The 23,317-nt window shown below is 44.6% G+C and overlaps 1 protein-coding gene across 9 annotated transcripts in view; it reads right to left on the bottom strand.

Annotated features, from left to right (window-relative positions):
- The window catches only part of OSBPL9 (oxysterol binding protein like 9), a 143,545-nt gene extending 122,472 nt beyond the window's left edge, over positions 1 to 21,073 (bottom strand). For 4 of the 9 annotated variants that reach the window (XM_072649431.1, XM_072649432.1, XM_072649433.1 and 1 more), the window contains exon 1: positions 20,933 to 21,073. In XM_072649431.1, the coding sequence (XP_072505532.1) occupies positions 20,933 to 21,043 (111 nt within the window). In that variant the 5' untranslated portion in view covers positions 21,044 to 21,073. Of the gene's footprint in view, positions 1 to 20,338; positions 20,420 to 20,932 lie in introns of those variants that run through there. The other 5 variants (XM_072649441.1, XM_072649442.1, XM_072649440.1 and 2 more) reach the window with 4 other exon arrangements.
- Positions 21,074 to 23,317: the final 2,244 nt, after the last annotated feature.

Raw genomic sequence — 23,317 nt, 5'->3', positions numbered from 1 at the left:
CATTTCAGACTCCATCAGCTCTTTCTCTGGATATGAAAAGTATTTTTCCCCATGAGTCCTTTGGAATTATTTTGGATCACTGTATTGCTAAGAATAGCTAAATGATTCATAGTTGATCATCATATTATGTTGCTGTTACTGAGTACAATGTTCTCCTGGTTCTGCTCATGTCCCTTTGTATCAGTTCAAGTAAGTCTTTGACCTAGCAGTGGTATTGCTGGATCAAAGGGTATGCACAGTTTGATTGCCCTCTTTGAGTATAGTTCCAAATTGCTCTCAAGAAAGGCTGGATCAGTTTACAACTCTACCAACATTGCATTAGCATTCCAATTGTTCCATATTCCCTCCAACATTCATCATTTTCCTTCTCTGTCATATTAGCCATTCTGTTGATTGAGGCATGAGGCAGTACACACCTCAGAGCTGTTTTAATTTGCATTTCTTTAGTAAACAGCGATTTAGAGCATTTTTTCATATGACTATAGATAGCTTTGATTTCTTCATCTGAAAACTATTCATATCCTTTGACTATTTATCAAATGGGGAATGACTTGTATTCTTATAAATGTGACTCAGTTCTTTATGTATTTGAGAAATGAAGCCCTTACCAAAGACATCTGCTATAAAAATTGTTTCCCAGCTTTCTGCTTTCTTTCTGATATTGGTTGCATTGGTTTTGTTTGTGCAAAACCTTTTTAATTTAAATTAATCAAAATTATCCATTTTACATTTTACAATGCTCTCTTATCTCTCGTTTCGTCATAAAATTTTCCCTTCTCCATAAATCTGACAGGTAAGCTATTCTCCTAATATGCTTCTGGTATTACCTTTTATGTCTAAATCATGTACCCATCTTGACTTTATCTTGGTATATGGTGTGAGATATCATTTCTGCAATACTGTTTTCCAGTTTTCCCAGCAGTTTTTGTCAGATAGTAAGTTCTTCTTTTAGAAGCTGGGATCTTTGGGTTTATCAAACAGTAGATTACTAATGATCATTTATTACTGTGTCTTATGTACCTAATCTATTCCAGTGATCCACCACTCTATTTCTTAGCCAACATATAGTTTTGATGATGACTGCTTTATAATACAGTCTGATATCTGATACCTCTCCCTACCTTCTGCTCCTAGTGTAATTCCCTTTCTCACCCCTTAATGTTTTTTTCCCATCATTCCATCAAAGTCACCTTATATCCTCACTTTCTGACTATGTATAACTCTTTCCAACTGAACTAACAGTTATAAGAGTTACAACTTCTACCTTGTAAGTCAACAGTCCTACCACCACCAGTAGCTACCAATGGAGCAGGCAAGTCAGTCTAGCTAAAATAGCAAGGGACTCTTAAAGAGAGAAAGGAGAGTCCAACCACTGCTCTCTACCACCTTTACCACAGACCCTGTATTCAAGGGCTCCCAAGTCACTGGTCCTACTTTGAGCACGACCCCCACAACCATCATCCAGGGTAGCAACCCTTACATAGATGAGAACTGGCAACTACTCCCACAATTGCTACAGTTCCTGGCACCTCAACAGCCATAGTTACTAAAGAGATTGGAAAAGAAAGATGTCTTTGGCTCTGTTAAACACCTCAACATCAGAAAAAGATGGTTCTTAATGAAAATGACAATGAAGATGTTTGCCCCCTGCCATTGTGCCCTGAGGATCACTAGGGTATCTCCAATGGATCTGCCATAAAAATGTCCTCCCACATTACACTGTGAGTTTCCTGAGAGCAGGGGCTCTCCTGCTTTTCCATTTGTATCCCCAATGTTTTGCACATAGCAGGGGCTTACTAAATGCTTCTTCATTCATTCAGAGTCAAGAGGCAAGGGAGGGAAACAGTCACAAGTCCCTCTCATGGAAAGCCCACTCCCTTCCCTTCAAGGCCCAGCTTCTCTGGGAACCCTGCTATGCCCTGCCTTCCTCCCTTTGCGCATCTCTAGCACGAATGCTAGAGTCTGACTTCTTTGGTCACTTTTAGATCATGCTTTCCATACATCACTCCCCTGAATTTTCACAACATCTCAGGAAGACAAACTTGCTCAACCTCCAATGTTCTACTCTACAAAACAGACATACTAGTAATCTACCTCACAACATGCTGGAAGAAATGTGACTGATTTCCAAAATGCTTTCAGATCTCAGTTCTCTTCAATACTTAATGATGATTACTAAGTGACAGAAGCAGAGTTTTTCCCAATGTTAAGTGTTCAGACTTCCTGTTGGACCAAATTGCAGCATCTGATAGTAGGGCCTGCTGCCTCCTACTTTTATTAATGCAGGGCTCTCCCACAAGTGACAATCACATTTAAACTCAATCTACCCAAATGCAAGCTGAGAATAGCACCAGTGAAATATCTTGCCAATGTACCAATATTCAATGAGAAAGAACAGAGAGCCACACTGAACTGGGGTGAGGAAAAGAAGGGGAGAGAAAGGAGAACAGATTAGATATTTCAAAATCTTTTTTATTCTAAATCAGAAAGTCAGGCAAAAGTTATGTAGAAGGAGGAGTTAAAGTATCAGTTATGATACAAATTATTTGGGAACTAGCCTAATAAAATGTCTTCAATCAGATCCTTATGATGACTATACAAGGAGTGAACCAACCGTTAAAATGAAATTGGAATACAATGACCTCAGCAGCAATCCAAAGTTTTATTTGCAATTTCTTAAATTTCTGGAGAGATTAACTTTCACAGAGTTCTAACAGAACATCAGGGAGGAATTAACCAATTTGAAGATTTGCAAAACGTGCCAGTAGCTACCTATCATTCAGAAGCCAGAGACAAGGAAGTGACCTACATCAATCAATCACTGCCAATAATCTGAACAACCCATTCTCTGGCTAGTTCACTGGGCAAAGAGGTCAATATTTAATGTGCCTGGACTACAAACTCAGAACATTCTATTTTCTTCACCACAAAACCTGAGAGTTAAAGTTTCCAGATTCAGAACAGCTCACAATTTTCTTACTTATAGACACAATGAAGCTGGGATATTTCCCTCTTAAATATGGAAACTCCTCTCAGGTCTCTAAGCTTGCAGGGAAAAAATATAACACCCAAGTCCACAGCTCTGGAAAGCTCAACCCCTGAAGTTACAGGGACTTCCCTCCCCACTCTGCATCTCTAAATTGGCTATCCCCCATTCTTCGAATGTTCTCCCTCCTCATCCCAACTCCTACTTGGTTTTCCTGGCTTTGTTCAGGTTCAGAGCAAGGCCTACCTTCAGCAAGAAGCCTTTCTTGGTCTCCTCAGCTGCTAACAATTTCTCAACTGAGAAGACATCCTATTTACACTATAGGATTTGTATGTGCGTATACAGTTCTTTGCATGTTGTCTTCTCTAGGGCAGAGACTGTCTTTTGCCCTTCCCTGTACCCCAAAGCATAGTATGGTGCCTGATGCAGAGTAAGCAATTAATGCTTGCTGACAAGCTGACACCCCATTCAGCCTGAAAGGGGATGGGCCTGAAGAAAAGCATAGAGAGCTGGAAGACTTCAAGCGCCTATGAAGGTTGGTGCAGCTGGGCCAGAGAGATGTCAGAAAAGGAGGAATGTAGGTCCAGAACCCAAGAGAAAATGGATGTTTAGAGATGGAATCAGGAAGACCTCGTTGCCAAACTTATCTCAGACACAAACGCCCTAGGTAAGTCACTTCCCCTCTGAGCCTGCTTGCTCATCTATATGGTTATAATGTGACCTGGACCTCTCAGGGCTTCTGTGAAGCTCAGATGAGACAATGTCTGGAAAGCACTTTATCAACCATAAAGCCGTATGCATTAAATGTAATGAGTTATACTATTAGCATCCTACAAGCAGTAAAATGCAAGTTCCCTGAAGGCAAAGTTTATCTGTATGTTTCTGGCACCTAGCATATGGTAGGTGTTTAATATTTGCTCAATTATTTAACTACAAATTCAAACAGATTTTAAATTCACTATCTAAAGTAGATGAATCCTTTTAAAAAAACAAATAAATATCCCTTAATTTGTCTATTTTGTAAACTCTATTTTCATTTAAGTTTGCAAAGGCACATTTGTGTTCATATGACTTAGGACTGAAAGTGACTTCAATATCATTGAGTACAAAGCCTTCATCTTACAGATGAAGAAACTGAGGCTCAGAGAAAGAACACACCTTGCTAGAGAAGCTGAGAGATTAAGTAACTTCAGCAACAGTCAAAAGTGAAGAAGGCTGAAATGATGAGACGAGTAAACAAAGCTCCAGACCTTGGAATGCAGCACGATTGCTTGTGTCTGTTCATCCATCAAACTATCAAACAAGGCTGGATGGCCACAGGTGCCACCTCAGGATGGTGGTGATCCATTCCATCATGGCACCTGGTATATTTGCTACCATCTTACCAGCTATGTATGTGTGGTGGTGACAGCTTCCCAAGTGCCCCTGCCCCTCTTCTGAGTGGGCACTGTGTTTAGCTTGTGCTCTGCTGCCCTTGTGCACTCTGACCTCTAACAGGGTGGAAGCCCTCTGAGGAAGATATATCCTTATTCCAGAGTTCAATCAACAAGAAAGTGTTAAGTGGCTACTATTTGCCTTGCTAGGGTTAAAAAGAAGTGCAAATAACACACTTTCTGTCCTCAGGGAGGTTATATTCTTATGGGGAAAGTTGACATATAAAGGGAGCTAGCAGTAGCATGGCTGGAGATGCTCAGGAAGTGCTTGGGGGGTGGGGGTGGGGCCCTATCAAAGCCTAGGGAGGCTCGAGGGGCAGAATCCTATTCACAGCTCTGGTCAAGTGGATGAACATTTACTAAGCACCAGCCATGAGCCAAACACAGGGCTAAGAACTGGAGTTTCAAAGAAAGACAAAAACAGCCCATGTCTTCAAGAACCTCACAGTCTAATTAGGAAGATGACACACAAACAAGGTGCAGACAAATACAAGGTAGAGTGCAGATCAAGCCTTTTTCTCAAGGAGTTTCATCCTTTGAGGAATGATGCAACATGAAAACAGGCAAATACTGAAAAAAGGCAAAACAGTTAGGGAGAGAAGGCCCTAAGAGTTTGGGGAGAGAAGGAGAATCAGGAAGAGTTTCCTGGAGAAGGCAGCTGATTTAGGAGCATCTTGAAGGAAGTGAAGGATTCCATGAGACAGAAGTGAGAAGGAAATGCATCCCAGGGACCTCTGCATCTGAGCCGCAGTTCCAGCTCCCAGTCTGAGTAAGTCTCCTCCTGTGGAAGGTGGGCTCCTAGGAACAGGGACAGTCTCTGCTTTTCTATCTGTATTCCCCAATACAACACAGCCTTGCACATAGCAAGTGCTTTATAAACACATTCTTATTCAGAGATGGAGGAAAAGAGTAAGAAGGTCAGTCCGATTGAAGAGCAGAGTGCGGAAGGGAAAGCAAGGGAGCAGGAAGGAAAGAAAGACTGGGGCCAAGCTGGGAAGGCCTTCAAAAGCCAAACGGAGGAGGCAATGGATGAGGCAAACATAATGACACCATGAAATGGGGAGACTGGAAAAACTGGGGTGCCCCAGACAGAAACATGCTATTCTGGTAAAGAGGTGAGTTTGGAAGGAAAAATAACGAATTGTTAGGGACATTTTAACTTGCCTATGCCTCCTGGCATTCAGAATGAAATGACCAATAGGGAATTGGTGCCAAGGAGAGAAAAGGGCAGGTAAATATAGATCTAGAGCCATGTAATGACGATGATTAAATCCATGGAAGTTGATGAGGTCATCCTCCTCATCAAGGAGAGAGAGAAGAGTCAGGAATTGGGGTGTCACCATGGTGAGGGGTGTGATATGGATGATGAGCCAGTAAGGAAGGCTGATTCAACCCTACTGACTAAAGGAAGGACCCACCACCAGTCAGTGGAGAATCAGAAGAAAAGAATGTTGTGAAAGCTCAGAGGAGTCTTCTAGGAGAAACTACTGGATAGAGCTAAGAGTACTGAGAGGTCGAGAAGTGTTGGGGGTGTAAGCTCAGTTCCATGTGGACAGTCTCGGGCAGGTAAAGGTGAGGACTTCTAAACCTTAGAGTTCTCATGAGGCCCCCCAGGGAACAGCAGGGAATTGAGGTGTGAGACTGGGCTATCTCGTGCATTTCCGCCTCTTCCCGTGGGAAATGTGCTGGGAGAGAGCATCCCCACCCTCGAGATTGGCCCGGGGTCTGAGCACACCTATTGTTGTCTAACAGGCACGGTATTCAGGTGCAAACTATGCGGCAGGAGAGCTTAAGTAGGGTCGGGAAAGCCTGAAGCCTCTCTTAGCGCTGAGGGGCCCTTAGAGGACAGAAGGCCCCTCTTCCCTCTCTCCTCTCTTCTTTCTTCCCTCTCCCCTCTCTCCCTCTTCCACTTCCGCTTCCATTCTCTTACTGTAAGATCTTTGCCTCCTTGGGAGATTTCTCTCTCCTCAGGAAGAGTTCCCCCTGCACATGTAACTAAGACCCTGAATAAAGCCTAACCCTCGTTCGACTCTGGAAAGTCTCTTCTCTCATACGTTTATCTGGTTTGGCCAGCCGAAGACCTGCGATAGGTAAGGTAAGACTCGGGTAGCCCTTAGGCCTCTAGGCCTGACAGAGAAGGATGAGAATTGAAAGAAAGACCACTGGATCTGGTGATTAAGAGATCACTCGTCATACTGGAGGGTTTCCTGAGATCGGAAACCAGACTGTAAAAGGGTTGAAGGATGAGAGGAAAGAATAGAAACAGTGAACACATAGAGTTTCATCTAGACAGGTAAGTGGCTCAGCGGATACAGTGCTGGAATTAGGAAGACCTGAGTTCAAATCCAGCCTCCAACACTCACTAGCTGTATGACCCTGGGCAAGTCACTTAACCTATACCTGACTTAATCCAATGGAAAAGGAAATGACAAGCCACTCTAGTATATCTGCCAAGAAAACCCCATATGGGGTCACAAGGACTCACACACAAATAAATTACCAAACAACAAATGGCTGGAAATGGAAGGAGAAATAAAAGATCATAGGTAGAGGAGATGGCAAGGTTTTTAAGGATGAGGGAAATACGGGTATGTTTGAAAGCAACAGGAAACCAATGCAGGAAGAGGATTGGATGAAGGGTACTTGTTGAAGGGTTGGCCTTGGCAAGAAGAGCTACTTCACCCTCAGAGCCTGGAGGAAAGGAGGAAAGAGGAAGGGAGGATGTCAAGGGTTTTTGAGATGAAGGGGAGAAGACAGAGCTCATTCCCTTGACTTACTCTTCAATGAATAGGCATTAGTTACCTCACTCAAAGTGAGAATCTGAAAAGACTTCAGCTTAAACAGGTCAGGGTCCCCCACTGCATTCTGGGCCATCTCCAGTCATCATGATCTATATCTGGCCACTGTACCCAGAAGGCTCTGGAGAAAGTGACGCTGGTGACTTTGCAGAGCCCTCCCTCATTCAAATCCAATTCAATGCAAGTCATATCAGCATCTGCCTGATGTCACGGTCTTCTTCAAGAACAAAGCACAAACCACACATCAAATCACAAACATTTATTAAGCACCGACTATGTGCCAAGCATTAAGGACAGAATAAGAGGTTGAAAGACCCTGATGTCAAGGAGCTTACAATCTACTAACAGCCTCAACTTTCTCAGTAGAGTCAACTAGGAGGTGGAATAAAGACGATGTGTGAAAGGCTTGAAGAGAGAAGATCTGGGGAATGGAGAGATGAGGAATCAATTAAGGAGAAATAAAAAGACTGATTGGTTGAGATTAGATAACAAAAATGTGTAGTATACTCCAGTTCCATTCAGCAACCAGTGAATAAGTGTGAATGGTAGGAAAAATGCAGGGCTGGCATCTGGTTAAGTAACCGTGAGGCTGAGTGTGAGAAAGCAATGAGAGCAACAACTGGAGTGAAACTTTGGGAAGGGAAGAAAGAATGCAAAGCCAAAGTGAAATACAGAGAAAGTACCAAGGGCTGGAAAGACTGCAGGTGTTGTACAGGTAAAAGATGGGTTTAAGAGGTATAAGGCAAAGGGAAAGATGGATAAGAAATTATGGTCAGCTAGAGCAATGTCAGAATTTTTCTTGTTGCTATTTTTGATTAAGAAAGGAGAACACTTGTGGCTAATGATGAGCTATGTAGGGTGTGACCATTCCAGCGCAGCTGAAGTGGGGTGAAAGTCATGGGGATTTGGGAAGATGGAGGAAAAGGAAGATAAGAGTGTCTGGGAAAAATATCGACATAAATTCTGAAGTCCCCTTAAACAAGGACAGGAGGACAGGAACACAGTGAACCTAGTGAACTCCTTAAGAAACAAGGAAGAATGACCTTGGGGGCTGGTAAGACAATAGCCACCAGGACTTATATAAGAGTAAACTTCAAAGAAAGAGAGGATGCTGAGAGACAGTGGTGAAGGGATAGACCCCACACTGCAAGCTGTGCCCATGCTCTCCTTGCTGGGAAGGGCCACCAAGACCCACAGCAGAACCCTCAGATTTTAATGCATCTGCCACCTTTTGCTGCCACTAGGGCTAGAAAACTAGATGCCCAGTTCTAAATTACCTTCCCTATCCCTATGTTACTTATCAGCTGCCTAGGAATAAAGGCCCTTCCCCCAACTCTTATCCTCATCCCAATATTCCTTGAACTTCCTTTCCTAAGACCCATTCCAACTCTGCCCTCTCCTTCCACCATGTCCTATGGAATTCTCATTCTATAATGAATTTCCCTTCTCACACTCCTTCCACCGACTAGCACACACGGGTAACGTGGTTTCCCCAAGTGACACTTGATCTTTGATCATCCTCCCCTGTATTGGCTATTCCTTCTCCCATCATCCCTCCACCTGGCCCAATCTCTGTCACACTGGTCCTAGAAGGGGAAGTGGAATAATCCTTATTTCCAATTGCCGCTTCCAGACTTTTGCCACCAACACTCAGCAATCCTTCCTCTTAGAGAGTTCAACAGTTGGTTGTGAGCAGACTGTAGCACATGAGCAAGAAGAAAGTCCAAAGCATAAAAAAAGATTTCCAAAAAATTACATGACAGGAAGAAGGCGGGCTAGCCACATGTCAAGGGCAAGGGCTAAAAGGCATACACAGCTAGAGTCCTTCCTGGTGCCTTTTCAATGTCAAGAGATAGTGAGGAAAGCTATCCTATCCTGTACCACATTGGGTAGACCCTCTATCATGAATTCATCAGTAGACATGGTTAAGAGCTGACTAGCACGTGTGACTCTTGGTTCCAGGATGGCAGGGACCTTGCCCAGCAAAAATAGTGTTTATTTCACCCAACATGACCTAGCATAGACAAAGCTTCATGTCTGCCACTGAACTGAATCCTATTTTATTTCTGAATAGCAAGTAGTCGGTGGGTAGCATGGGTCTGGTCTTATTTCCAAACAGTGTGGTACAGTGAAGAAAGCACTGAATTTGTAGGCATGAGATGTCCATGCACCACATGTAAGCCTGGGCCCAAGTAGCTTCAGCCAACTACAGAGATTGCTATCAGCTTCAGGGCAGCCCTGCTTGTATGGAAGGCACTGGGCAGTCCTTTGCTATTTGTGAGAGTAATGGTCATTTAGGGGCACATATTTTACTTGTTTGTTGCTTAAGATATTAAATTCTGAGTGCTCACTGCAAAATCTGCCTAGAGGGGATAGCTGAAGAGCAGAGAGCCATAGGATGGATAATCCTGCTTTGGGCCTCCCTTGGATGCCAGGCCAGGACATCCATGAAATTTTATTTCATGAAATAAGATTTTTTTCAGCTGACTCCAGACTCCAGTTGAATTCTCAAGGTCTTGTCCCCTTATTTGAAAAAGGTTTCCTTTCCATATGAAATCACAAAGAGACCACAGAAAGCAAAATATCAAAGTGGAAAACCATAGACTTTCATGGTGGGTTGACAGAGCCACTGCTGAAGCTCTCTCAGGGCCCACCTGGGTGTTTCACTGTATTTTTGGATTTGCTTGTAAATAAGTGCAGAGATATCCCTTACCTTATACAAGCAGTTCTATGAGCCAAACTAAAACAGTGTAAGCCAGTAACAAGAGCACAAGATGGAAACAAGAGTTTTAAATTCTTGCCCTAACCCAACCCAAACCCAGCAGGTAATTTCCAACTTCAAAAAAGTTCCTTTGGAAACTAGTGTTTGGCAAACAGTGAGCTTATTGATGTGCAAATAGTACTACAGGGAGTACCAAGACAAGCCATAAAAGCCTCTTTGGGGAGGGTGGGGGGTGAGCCAAGACAATGGAGTAAAGGTAGAGACTCGGAGCTCTCCCCCAAACCCTTCCAAATACCTTTAAAAAATGACTCTAAATAAATTCACACAAAAGAGTCAAGAAAAAGCTTTTACAGTGGAGGGGAAGAGGGGAGAGCTGAAGGGGAGTGAGTGAACCTTACTCTCCTCCGAAATGGCTCAATAATTGTATACAGAAATCTATCTTACCTTATAGGAAAGTAGTGGGGGGAGGGGATAAGAAGGGGGGGCAGATTGGGGGGGGGAGTCAGAAGCAAAACACTTTTGAGGAGGGACGGGGTCAAAGGAGAGAGAACAGAATAAGGTGGGGGAGCATGGAGGGAGATACAGTTAGCAATGGTAACTGTGAAAAAAATTTGAAAGCAAGTTCCTCTGGTAAAGGACTCATTTCTCAAATATATAGAGAACTGAGTCATTTATAAAAATAAGAACCATTCCCCAACTGATAAATGATCAAAAGATATGATCAGTTGTCAGATGAGGTTATCAAAGCTATCTACAATCACATGAAAAATACTCTAAATTTTTATCTTCAGGGGTCTGAGCAAAAGAAGGTTTAATTAGGAAGAAACTAAAGGGGGCATTTGTGGAGACATTCAAGGGAATCCCTTAGCACTTCTAAGGGTTTGGGAGGTCAATGGCACAAGTTTCTTTATATATTATTACAGTTTTTATCATTCTTCTAGCTAACAAGACCTTTCATTTACAAAGTGCTTTAAGGTTTGCAAAGCACTTTATGGCATTATCTCATCAGATGCTCAAAATAACCCAGTGAGGTGGGTACTACAGGCAATATCTGCCCCATTTTACAAAATGAGGACACTGAACCTGAGGTCACAGCTAGTGAGCAGGAAAGGCAGGATTCACACTGGCTTCTCCCTGCCTGAGGTCATCACTTTGCATTCTGACACAGAAGCTCTCTAATTTCACTTCAAAATTCATGCTTTCCCATTAAACAGATTTTCCTAAGATAATCAGGCAAGACTTTAAAGAGAAAAAAGGAAGAAAGGAGTTAAAGACTGCTTCAAACTCCTCCCCATTCTAGGCCTTGCCTTACCCCCAGACAGCTCTATACTCCAATCCAAAGGGATCACTCAGACCATGCCTACATGGAGCCATACCTTTGCTCAGTCTCTTCCTGTAAGGCCACCAGATTCAGGAGGCCTTCTTTATTGTCCCAAGGTTTCCCCCTTGTCAGAAACAACCTTCCCCTATGGACCTCCTGTCCATGCCATTTTCCTCTCTAATGCCAATACACTTAGATGGTTAATACTATATAAAAGGGATCTGTGGGTTTTCTTGCTTTCTCAAGCAGGGCAGGAGAAAAAGAAGATAGATCTTCATTTAAAAAAAAACTCCTTTAGAAAAAGAAAGGAAGAAAATATTATCTTATTCCTAATTCTGAGACCCATGAGGATGGGTATGAGGTCATCTCCCTTCACCTAGCATACTACACTGCACACAGTAAGCACTTAATAAGTGTTTGTTAATTGTTCTGACTGATGCCTCTAACCATGTGAGAATCTGCCTAAAAAGACGAGTTGTGAATGGCAAGAGGCAAGGAGATACTGAACAGATGATGCTCTAGTGTCTGGATACTTCGGGACAGTCTGCAGCTGACTGCTAGGTCGCTCAGGTCTTGCCTTACAGGGAGGGGCCTGTCTTGGGCCCCAGGAAAGCTACTTGCTTTCTCTATTTCCATTTCTAAAAGAGTCTTTGATACTCTTCTCTGTTTCTGACCAGGAAAGAGAGAAATGAGAAAATTTCTAAGTCAACTTTCTGATCATCTCACTAAGCCTAAAAGAAGCTTAAAATATGGCACTTGTGAAATGTCAAAGGTTTTATGGGAGTAAAAACCTGAGCAGGGATCAAAGGGGATGGCCCTGGGGCCTGCCTATCCCTGTGCTCCTCAGCACCCCAAGTTGTAGGGGTGACCTTCTGAGGGCCACCTCAAAGGAGTCGGTTTCAAAGAAATTTAAGGAACACTAGGGGTCTATGTACTAGATCCAAGACCCCATGCCAAACACTAGTCAGACTGCTGAACTGATCAGACACTAAAAAGAGAAAATAAAGGCATAGGCCCACCCCTCTGGATAGCCTAACCCTCTCTGAATCCCAAACAGTTCATTGCAGGAAGGAGCCCCCACAGCAGACAATGGCCATGTGTGGACAGCCAGGATGGCTACTGACCACCAGTCCTCCAGTGCTCACAGGGCATCACATGGGTGATGTGGCAAAGAACTTGAATTTATCATTTGTCATATTTTATGAGGTGCTATCAATGCACAGCCCACTCACCAAACAATAAAACAGGTAAGGAAAAAGTAATCAAAACCTTATTTTTCTTGGAGATGGAGTAAGAGTTTAGAGGAAGACACAAAGGGAATGTTCAGACAGGATCAGTACTGTAAAGCTGAAAGGGACAGGAGAAGCCAGCTAGGTCAATGTCTCATTTTATAAGGAACCAGTCTCCCAGGCCCATAGACTTGCCTGTGGAACTTTCTATGATTTTCACTATCAAATGCCGAACCTCTATTAGAGTGGGTTAGTCAGTCAGTCAATCATCATTTATTAAGCATTATTAAGCACATTTATGTGCCAAACACTGAACTAAGCCCTGGGGATACAAAGAAATGCAAAAAATAATCCCTGCTTACAAGGAACTCACAATCTAATTGAGGGAGACAACACAACTAGCTACAAACAAAAAGGTTAAATACAGCATAAATTGGAAATAATCTAGCCTTGGAGTCAGGAAGAGCAGAGTTCAAATCCAGTCCAAGATACTAGCTATATGACTATAAGACTACATGACTAGTCACTTAACATCTGTCTGCCTCAGTTTCCTCAACTATGAGGACCTAACTCCCAGAGCTGTTGTGAGAATCAGATGAGCACCTGGCACATCTGGCACATGTAGGTGAAATACAAATGCCAGTTTTTCTATTTATTTTGTTTTTGTACACTCAGGGCCAAGCAAATCACCTGACTTATAACCAACACTTTAGAGAGTCACAGAAATTAGAGCCGAGGGCTTTGGGAATCCCCATTATAATCCATTTAAAAGCATTTCTGAAGCAGCATGTGGCAGGCACTGTGCTGAGCTCCAAGTAGCCCAACAAGAACTTCCCGGTGTGGTTCAACATCTCCCAGGAGGCCATTGCTACTCCAAACACCTCACCTTTGGGGGCAGGGAGTCAAGTTTTCTCTACAAAAGTCCTCCATACAGACTTTGAAAACTCACCAGAACAAAGCCTGAGGAGGAGTCATGTGCCCTGCCCAGCTTGGCACAGGAAGATAGGGAGCTCCTCAGACACTGGGGATGGGTCAGGCCTGTGTCTATGCGCTTCTAAGCCTCAGCGCTTAGCACACCGTTCAGTATGTAGTAGGTATTTAATAAGTGCTTGCTGACTGACAGATGATGTATGGGAGCAGGGAGCTGGAATCAGTCCAGATCTGGATTCAAAGAGGCTCCCTAATACCGGTACAATCCTGGACAAATCACTTTACCGTTCAGGGCCTCTGTTTCCTCATACGTAAAATGACAGAATTGAAGCTAGATGACCTCTAAGGTTGCTTCCAGCACTAAATAGATCATTCCATGACCCACATGATAAGGAAAGAGCACTGGAAAGTCAAAAGACCTGGGCTATAACACTCACTGGCTGTGTGACCCTGGGTAAGTCATACTATCTGAGCCTCAATTTCCTTATCTGTAACATGAAGATAATCCTAGTGCCTTCCCCAGACAGTTGTTTGAAATGAAATCATTCAGGTCAAACAATTTGCAAACTTTGAATTTCAGTTATTACTATATCATCTTTGAGCCACAGTTTTTTAAAATTCAATTTTATTTTATTTTCTGTTCCAAATTCTCTCCCTTCTCCCTCCCCCTTCCCTACCACAGTTCTTTCAATTGTAAAATGGGGATAATATCTGCACTCCCTGTCCCAGCGAGGAACAAATGAGATAACATACACAAAGTGCTATTAGAAAAACCAAAGTCAATTCAACTTCAAAAGGTACAATCTGTAAACAATCTGTACACTGTAATGTGGACAAATGACATATTATTCAGAAAATTCCAGGCCAAAGCAAAGGAAAAGAGCTCTTTGAGCCAGCCTTCAAGGTTGCTTCAAGGAGAAAGGAACTGAGGGAGATTGTGGGTGTGGGGGTTGTCTTCTCTGTGGGCAGCGATGTGGGATTTAAGTTGGAAGCTCAATCATTTCAACACTGTTCTTTTCTAGGTCCAAGCTGTTTGTGTTTAGAAACACGATATCCATCTCACAAAAGCCATTTGCTGCAGGAAGGGAAGCTCCCACTTTGTGTTCTTCCCCCAAATTATTATATTCTGCTGCACGAAGAAAAGCTGGCTGCTCTGGCTGGGTCAAAATCCATTCCAGTTCTGCCCAAGATCAAGGACGGACAATTGGAACGGACTTTATCTAGTCCATTTTGCTCATTTTACAGGAGGAAATTAGGGAGATTGATTTACCCAAGGTCATACCACTTATTGGGTAGAAAAGAGGAGAACCGTAGGGGGAAAGTGATAGCTACATCTTAGCAACTGTGCCACACCAAGTAAGAAAGTCAGGCAGAGGCTGCTATTTAGTCCGAGTGGGCTCTGAAGTGCTATTCCAAAGGCCTTCACTACTGAAGGGTGAGCAGCCACCATGATGACCACTGGCCATCTGCCCATCACATGTTCCCCTCCCACCTCTTACTCTGAAAACAGCCATCAAACTCATACCTATACCTGGAAAGAATATGCCTGCCAACTACCCTCCAACCCCACTGCTATCTCTGTGACGTCCCAGGCACAAAGCACCCTCTTCCCTGATCACTCCCCTACTACACCTCCTAGAAGATAAGCTTGGGAAAGGGCAGGGGGGGGGGGGGGAGTTATCTCAGAGCCTTTTACAGTGTATGCACAGTGCCAGGGACATAGGAAGCATTTAATATGTTTCTTCATTTATATGTGCACCCCAGATTTGGGCAGGGCAGATTCCAAAGGAATCCAAAGAAAGGACAAGGTAAGATTCCAGGGTCTAAAAGTCTGCAGGGGAAAACAGTGAAGGAAAGGCAAATTAAAATTAAAAACTGCAAGATTAAAAAGCTGAAGACCAAGGCAAACAACTCTAGTGAAGAGTGAAAGTGGTTGATGGTCCAAAGAGAACATACACAGGAAACTGATCAATAAACTCAGCTTTTACAAATGTATGTACAGAACAGCAGCTAGGTGGTACAGTAGACAGAGCACCAGCCCTGGAATCAGGAGGACCTGAGTTCAAATCTGGCCTCACACACTTCATACTTACTGTCCAGGTGACCCTGAGCAAGTCACTTAACCCCAACTGCCCTCTGAGCAAAAAAAAAAAAAAAAAAAAAGGCACGAACACAACACAAAATAGCAGGAGATAACAAGAAGAATACTGTAATAATGTGGCCCAAGACTGTTGGAATTCAGAACAAGCTGAGGCTGGAAAAGAAGCTAAGGACAAAGGGAGCTGGTTCTATTATAGTCCAAACCTTATCTTGCTTCTATTTACTCCGCTAAGAACAAAGACCTTTATATTGGTAACGAAAGAACCAAAAAGACTAACATTATCTAGATACCCAAAAGCAGGGGGCTGTCGTTGATGGATTCCAATCATCTGGCCAATATGAATTGTATCCTCAGGTCTGGAAACAGCTGGTAGATACAACTGTTAAGTCAATGTCAGTCTTATTTGAAAGACTGTGGAGAAATACACAATGTAACAAGTCTGGAGAAAAGCAAAGATCTCCACTTTCAAAAGAGAACAGAACAGAACTACAAATCCATGAGCCTGAGTCTGAGTCCTGGGAAATCCTGGCAGAGATCATCAGCTAGATGACTGATGAACACAAACAGGCAGCCTGGCCTCGGCAAGAGAAGGCCCCAGCTAACTAGCTCGATCTGCTTTCTAAGGGTCGTTAAAATCACAGCCCAAGGGGAAGCCACAGACTTAGTTTAACTAAATTTCACCCAGGCATTTGATAAAGTATCTCACAGCACTTTTATGAAGATGAAAGGCTGCACGGTTCTATAACTGGCAGGATAACAGATATTCATGTCCTTCTAAGTAACTGCACTGACTTCCAAGCCCAGGGAAAGTAAAATGGCCACACCCAAAGAGACTTCTGGTCACAGCAATCCCAGAGTCTAGTTCAAGCTGGACTCTCTGGGGGCCAATGAATTTAGAGGTACAGACCTAGAGAAGTCCAGAGCAACCAGTTTCCGAAGGGAGAGAGGGAGAGAAGAGAGGGATGGAGTGGGGAGAAAGAGGAAGAAAGAAGCATTTATCAAGTGCCCTAGGTACTACTGTGATCCCCATCCGCAGGTGAACTTGAAAGGTCAAATCTGAATTCAGGTTTTTTGAACTCCAGGCCCAGTGCTCTACCCACTCTGCCACCTGGCTGCCTCATATAACTTCATGCCTTTATATTCAGTGTCAGATTATCTTAGGGAGCTAGCCAGGACCTTCGAGAGCATCAGGAGACAGCAGGGTAGAATTCAAAGACCACTGGACTGGAAGCCTGTATCCTACAACCTACCAGAGCCACTCTGGGAAAAAAGAATTTTGTAAACTTCCCAGAGCTAGAGAAATGTCTTACTGATCCAGCCCTCCCTTCCAGGCTCCTGCCAGTATTAGAATGGAGCTCCCATGTGGTGAGGACCTCTCTTTGTATGGCTAAGGCTTCACAGAATGATCACGTACTAAACACTTTTTCATTCTTTCATTTCACAAATGGGGAAACTGAGGCCCAAAGAGGTTAAACAGCACACCCCAAACCATGAAGTTTGTTAAGGCAGGGCTCAAAATCAGGTCATTCAACTCTGACTACAAATTCAATGTTTCTTCTCCAGTCCTAGCAGATCCTCCTCCTCCTCCTCCTCCTCCTCAAGAAACACATGCCATAAAATAGACCTACAAGTAGTTCAAAAGCCATGCATTCCTGCCTCTTTCAACACTGATCAGAGAGGTCCAACTAATCCACTGGGCCCATCTTATCTCCACAAATGCTGGCACTTCTGTAACTTGGGGAATTGCCAACCATTCTCTCCCCCAGCCCCAAATTTTAATGGAGAGAATACTGCAAAGAAGAAAAAATTCTCTTGGGCTTAATGAGAACTGGAAACTTGCCTCTCTTGGCAAGGGTGGTGTAAAAGCAAGCAAAGTGGGATTTTTGTTATTTTCTTTTTGGAGTTCAGTTTCCCAGGCTCATTGAAAACATCTGAAGGCTCATTCTCCTCTGAACCCCAGTAGTTCATAGCTGTGTTGAGTTACATGGGTTGTGATGCCTTCTCACTCTGAACCTGTTAGTTCAAAACTATATATACTGGGAGGTTGGGATTTGAGAAGAACCTTGTGATTCCTTGGTTGAGACTCTGAGTGTCCGTATGTTCAGGACCCCTAATTGCTCAGATGTAAAGGCTCTCTCCAATCAGTGGTGTATGTAAAGTGTATAGCAATATTGCTTTGATTCAAGCAGTCACAGCCCTGTCTGTTGGTCTTGATGCTAATTTCTCTGCATGTATTTTCTTTGACAGTCAGGGTACTGACTTTCACCCGAACTAGTGAATGTAATTAAAGTAGACTGTCGACCCCTTTAAAAGCTGCCTTTCCTTTAAGAAAAGCAGATCCAAGAATCTGGGCTAGCAGCCATCCTGGGTATGCCAGGGTGCTTGCTGTTATGGGTGGCCTTTTGGCTTCTGACCCCAGGAAGAAGGATGAGAAGCAGAGAGACAAAAGGGACTAGGGACACCACCACATTTGGCTGAGGCTGGAATCCACCAACAGGAAAAAGAGACATTTGTCAGAGATCTGAAAGGCCAGGGAAAGTTGTACAAAGAAGAGAGGAAAGGAGGGTGTTGGCTTTCAGATTCCCAGACAAAGCCTATGCTTGGGTTGAAGAATATTTCAGTGCCAGACTCCATCCTACTGACTAATGAACATTTGCTCAGTAGCTCAATATTTATTTATTTATTCAGCTAATAAGGCAGGAAGGTAAGTAAATGGCAGACAACAAGGGGATACCATGTTGAAAACTTTACCTAGATTTTAGAGACCAGAAGTGGCTAGACAGGTTCAGCAGGATTTCCAGATTACCATCACAGTTGACTTTCCACAGATCACCTGCTAATTTAACTGAGCCATAGGGTTTTCTTCTCTCTAAAGACCTACCCCTCAGGGCCTTAGTGTGGCAACCCTGGTCAGGTTCTTAAAGGGTAAAATCTAAGGGAAGCCTCAGCTTAGGCAGGTCCTTACACACTCCCTGGGACAGGATGCCTGCTGTTCAAGAAGTAACCTGGCTAAATATAGACAGAAAAACACAGCAAGAAGTTACCCACAGGGTAGGAGTTTTTCCAACCACAGCAAATCTCAAAAACCATCTACTAAATTATAGATAGAGGGTTTGCAATCTGTGCTGAAGGAGGATACTGGCAAAATTACAGATCCCTCAAGGTTGGACCTATAGGATTCACAAATTTTAGGCTGAATATTTACTTTCCTCAGTTGCACAAATACCTGAAAGATAACTGTGAACAACACTATGCAAAACTTTTTTTGGTAGACTCTGGATTTCCTTGATATAGGGAACTCCCAATAAAGAAACTGCTAACGCGGACATTTAGCAACAAGACCAAGAACTGCTCACAAAGCTTCCACAAGAGAAGTATTCAGCAGTTTCTCCCCTTAAGAGAATCTCCTGAAGCCCTGAGAAGTCAAGTGAGTGAAGGGCACAGAGCCCCAATGCTGCAGATTCAGGACTTGGACTCTGATGAATCACTGCATCCCACTGTCTCGCTTACAGGGCTGGAAACATTTAGCCTGCTGTATGTGATTTTGCAAAGCTTAAAATTCAAATTAATGAGCATTAACAGGATTTCTCTAATACTAATAAAATCACAGCTTGGAATTTTCTCTCTCTCTCCAGGTCACCCTATTTTTTCTCCTCTACCACTAGCTCTTGGCCCACCTCCTACCCCCCCATTGGACTGTGAGCACTCTAAGAGCAGAACCACTAGTATTTCTTATTTTTTTAGCTCCAAGGCCTAGCAGAGCAAGGCAATCCAAGATTCGGTGAATTGGACAATCAACTTAATAACACCACACCCCCACCAGGCATTCATAGAGCTCTTTAAAGTCTGCAAAGTGCTCGGCCTTCAATACTTTCTTTGAGCCAAACAGTAATCCTGTGGGCTAAGTGTTATCATTATTCCCATTTTACAGGAAGAAACTTGAGACTGACGAAAACTACACAGTAATACAGTGACTAGCTTCCCAAAGACTTTCCTCGATCATTAAGGATACTAGCTTCTCTCTCTTCCAGTACCACACTGCTATTAGTAACTGACAATTAGAGCAAAGTACTATCAAATGGCACCATTTAGCTTTTAGGGATCCATCTCTCCTCCCTAGCACAAGTACCCATTTGGGGGTGGGGGGGATTTGAAAAGGAGGTATTATACAGAAATTAAGGGAATTGCCCATGGCTAGAAATCTGTGTAAGGAAAAGTGGACACAGCCACGTGAGTTTCAGAGACAAAAAGGGCCTTAGAGATAGACACCTTGTCCAAACTCCTCATTTTAGGAAACTGAGTTGCATTCCCACAACTGGTACCTGAGTGGGCACTCCCAGATGATGACACCAGAGTTCTCCCATCACACCTGACACTCACATCATTTCCTCCTAGCAGTATACATTAATGCAGAAGAAATGAAAATTACAAAACTTTCTCAGCATTCCAGAAGAATTTAAGCCTGCCCCTTTCAGCGTTCTATTTCTCTTTGGACTTCTCTTTTTCCCCAAGCAGAAAGTCAAGTCCTAGAGGGCAGCAGAGGTTTTCTCTCTCTCTCTCCATCGCCTGGTCTGCCTAGCAGAACCTCGCACTTCGGAAGGCACCCCAGGCATCGGGGAAAGCGTCCTCCAGAACATAGCTCCAGGCTGACATCACAGTGTTAAGTAAGCCTCTCCATTCACACCAGGGGGGCGGGGGGACGGTCCACTAAGGGCAACTGACCTTTCGGGGGGATCACTGACACCCCCACCCCTGGCAGTCTCCCTTCTGAGGATAATAATAAGGAATGCAGAGGGAACCATTGCCCCCCAAAGTTACCTCTTGAGGGGGGAGGGGAGGACCCTGAAGGTCAAGGCGTGAACAACTCCGGGCGCCCCATCACGGGGGGAGGGGTCCAAGGTCACGCGCTCTCTCCACGCCCCGCCGCCCCCACCCCCCCGGGGCTTCGGGAGCCCCAGCCCTCGGGCTCCTCCGGGTTTCAGGCTTCCCAGACCCGCCCGCGAGGAAGGGGGCGCGGAGAGACCTTGGAGCCCACCCGTGAACACGGGATTCAGAAAGGACAGCCAAGGCGCATGGGCGTGGCCGGGACGCAGAGGTCCGCGGTAGGGGGGTGGGGAGGGGGCGCGCACTTCCCCCCCCAACTCTCAGCCCCGCCCGAGCCGGCGGGCTTCAGGACCCCACCCCACGCCCACGCCCGGTCCATAAATCTCCAAGTTCTTGCCCCCTCATTGGCCGCGCCCTCACGTCGCCGCTTCCCATTGGCAGGCTGCCGCTAGGCCCCGCCTCCCAAGCTCGCGCCGAGCCCCCAGCATAGCAACCCCCAACTCCCCAGCAACACCCCCCCCCCCCGGCCAAGCCCCGTACGGGCCCCATGGCCAGGCCTCGTGTCCGGGCGGGCGGCCTCCTCCTCACCGTGTAGTAGGACAGCAGCCCCGCGTTGTAGTCCAGCACGAACCAGCGATACTGCCAGCCTTTCATCACGTTGGTCCATTTACTCAGCGGCCCCTCCATGATGGACGCCATCTTGGGAGCCGCCAATGACAACAAACGAGCTGACGTCACGCGCTTATATAGGCTCGAGGCCGAAGGGGCGGGGCACTGGCGGAGGCGGGGCCGAGGGCGGGGCCGGTGGGCTGGGGGCGGGGTCCCAGGACGGAGCCGGTGGAAGGGAGGCGTGGAGAGCAGGGTAGTGGGAGCTTGGATTTGAGCAGCGCTTTTGGAGATGCCTTTAGGGGCTTATCTCCTGCGGGAGGGAGGAATCAAAGTGCGCATCATTGCGAATGGCTTCCTGGAATTCAGGGCTCCGACGCTGGAGCCAGCGGCCTGGGGTGCCCCGAGGTCTCCTGCAGCCCTCGATCTTAAGGTGACCCCCCCGGGGTGCTTCGGAATTAGAAGCTGTGCACGCGAGACCCGGGTTCAAACCCCTGAGCAGTAATGGTAACATTGATCGCATGCTTTAAGGTTATCGATTTCGAGCCTCACAGCAACCACCCATTTTACAGATGAGAACACCAAGGTGAAGTGACTTGCCCAGGGTCACACAGCCAGCCCGCGGCTGAGGGAGGATTTGCTCAGGTCTTCCTCACTCCGAGTCCAGCGCCTGTGCCGTGCATCGCTTTTAGCTACCACTTACACCTCTGTCTGGACGAGACACAAGCTGTCTGCCCCTAAATTTGCTGGTGTGTAAAATGAGGGGTTTGTACTGAATGCTCTGTCAGTACTAAGGTTGTGTGAACCACATAACAACCCTTTCAAGTAGATGCTGCAAGGATTATTACTGGCATTTTTACAGATGAAGAAACAAAACCTCAGAAAAGTCAGCAAGAATTTCTAAAATACTTTCTGTGTGCTGGATGATGGAAATACAAATACAAGCAAAGGAAAAGATAGCCCCTGCCCTCCAGAAGCTTACATTATAATTGAGACTGCTAACACAATAGCTGAAAAGGGGGAATTCTTCGATGCCTGGGGAGAAAATACACTAATTGAGATGCAGTGCGCAAGCTTCTCTGGCAGACTCAGAAACCCATCTGGGAGACAAGGGAAAGATGGCTGGGCTTAACTTTAGCTGGAGATCAAATGGAGGAATTCTACCAGGACTCTACCATCCCATGCCATGAGAAATTATATTTAGAGTCCACACTTCATTCTTTCTGGACCTTTCTCATCCTTCTGGAATTATCTTTCATAATCACTATATATCTCTTGTATGTATAGGATTTATATGTGTGTATGTGTATATGTGGTGCTCATGTAGGTTATGTGTGTCCACATGGATCTCTCTAGATGCCAGTCATGGAGAATCAGGAATAAATACCTCTAAAGTCTCCTCTGACCACCCTTTTCCAAGAGAGACTTTGATTCCTGCTGGAAGGGGAGCTATGTCCCTTAGGAGATTAAAGTTCATCAGTTTGGTTACTCTTTGGGGTACTGGGCTAGAATTTTATCTATCCACTCTCTTAAATATTGTTTATCTAGGGGAAATAATGGGAAGGTTCCTTTAGTGGGAAAAGATGTATATCCAAGGTTTGACTCCCTTCCCACCAAATGCTAGTTGCACAATGAAGACTCAGTGTCCACTGACACTTTATGTTCAGTGACATTTTTATTTCAGTATAATTGGTTAATTCTTTATCCTTTAGTTTAACCTTTTAAAAACATTATTCTAAGAAGGGTTGCATAGAGGGAAGAGAGTAAACATCCAAATAGTACCTATCAGATGCCAGGCACGTATTACAAATAGTATCTCATTTGATCCTCTCAAGAAGCCAGTGAAGTAAGGTGCTATTATTATCCCCATGTAACAGTTGAGGAAATTGTAGGTAAACAGAGATTAAATGGCTTGCCCAGGGTTACAGTGTCTGAGGACAGATCTGAATTCAGGTCTTCCTAATTCCAGTTCTCCTGCTCCATCCACTGTGCCACCAGCTATTTCCTGCATGGTCTGCCTTGGTTTCACCAGGATGCCAAACAGGTGGGAGTGAGGGCATAGTTGTGGCACCAAAAAATTAGCAAATAGCAAATAAACTGATATCAAACAGAAATCGGAGAAGTTATACAGATGAGAATAGACCAGAGTGAATGAACTCTCCCACTGGGAGAAAGCTATCTCAATTCAGCATAGACTAAAACTTCCAGATCTCCCTCAAAAGGAATTTCCCAAAGCCTCTATAGTAAGCTGGGAATAGCTCGGTGGTCAAAGCGACAGCTTCTCTACAGGCTGGCTTCTTCCCAGAGTCTTTCTCTCTCTTCAGGGACCCCTATTGAAGACTCTAGAAGCACAAATCTCTTTCAAAT

The sequence above is a fragment of the Notamacropus eugenii genome, chromosome 2, assembly GCF_028372415.1.
Source record: "Notamacropus eugenii isolate mMacEug1 chromosome 2, mMacEug1.pri_v2, whole genome shotgun sequence".
Classification (NCBI taxonomy): Eukaryota; Metazoa; Chordata; class Mammalia; order Diprotodontia; family Macropodidae; genus Notamacropus; species Notamacropus eugenii.
The sequence above is the reverse complement of the archived record's forward strand: the minus strand, read 5'-3'. Positions and strand labels throughout refer to the sequence as shown.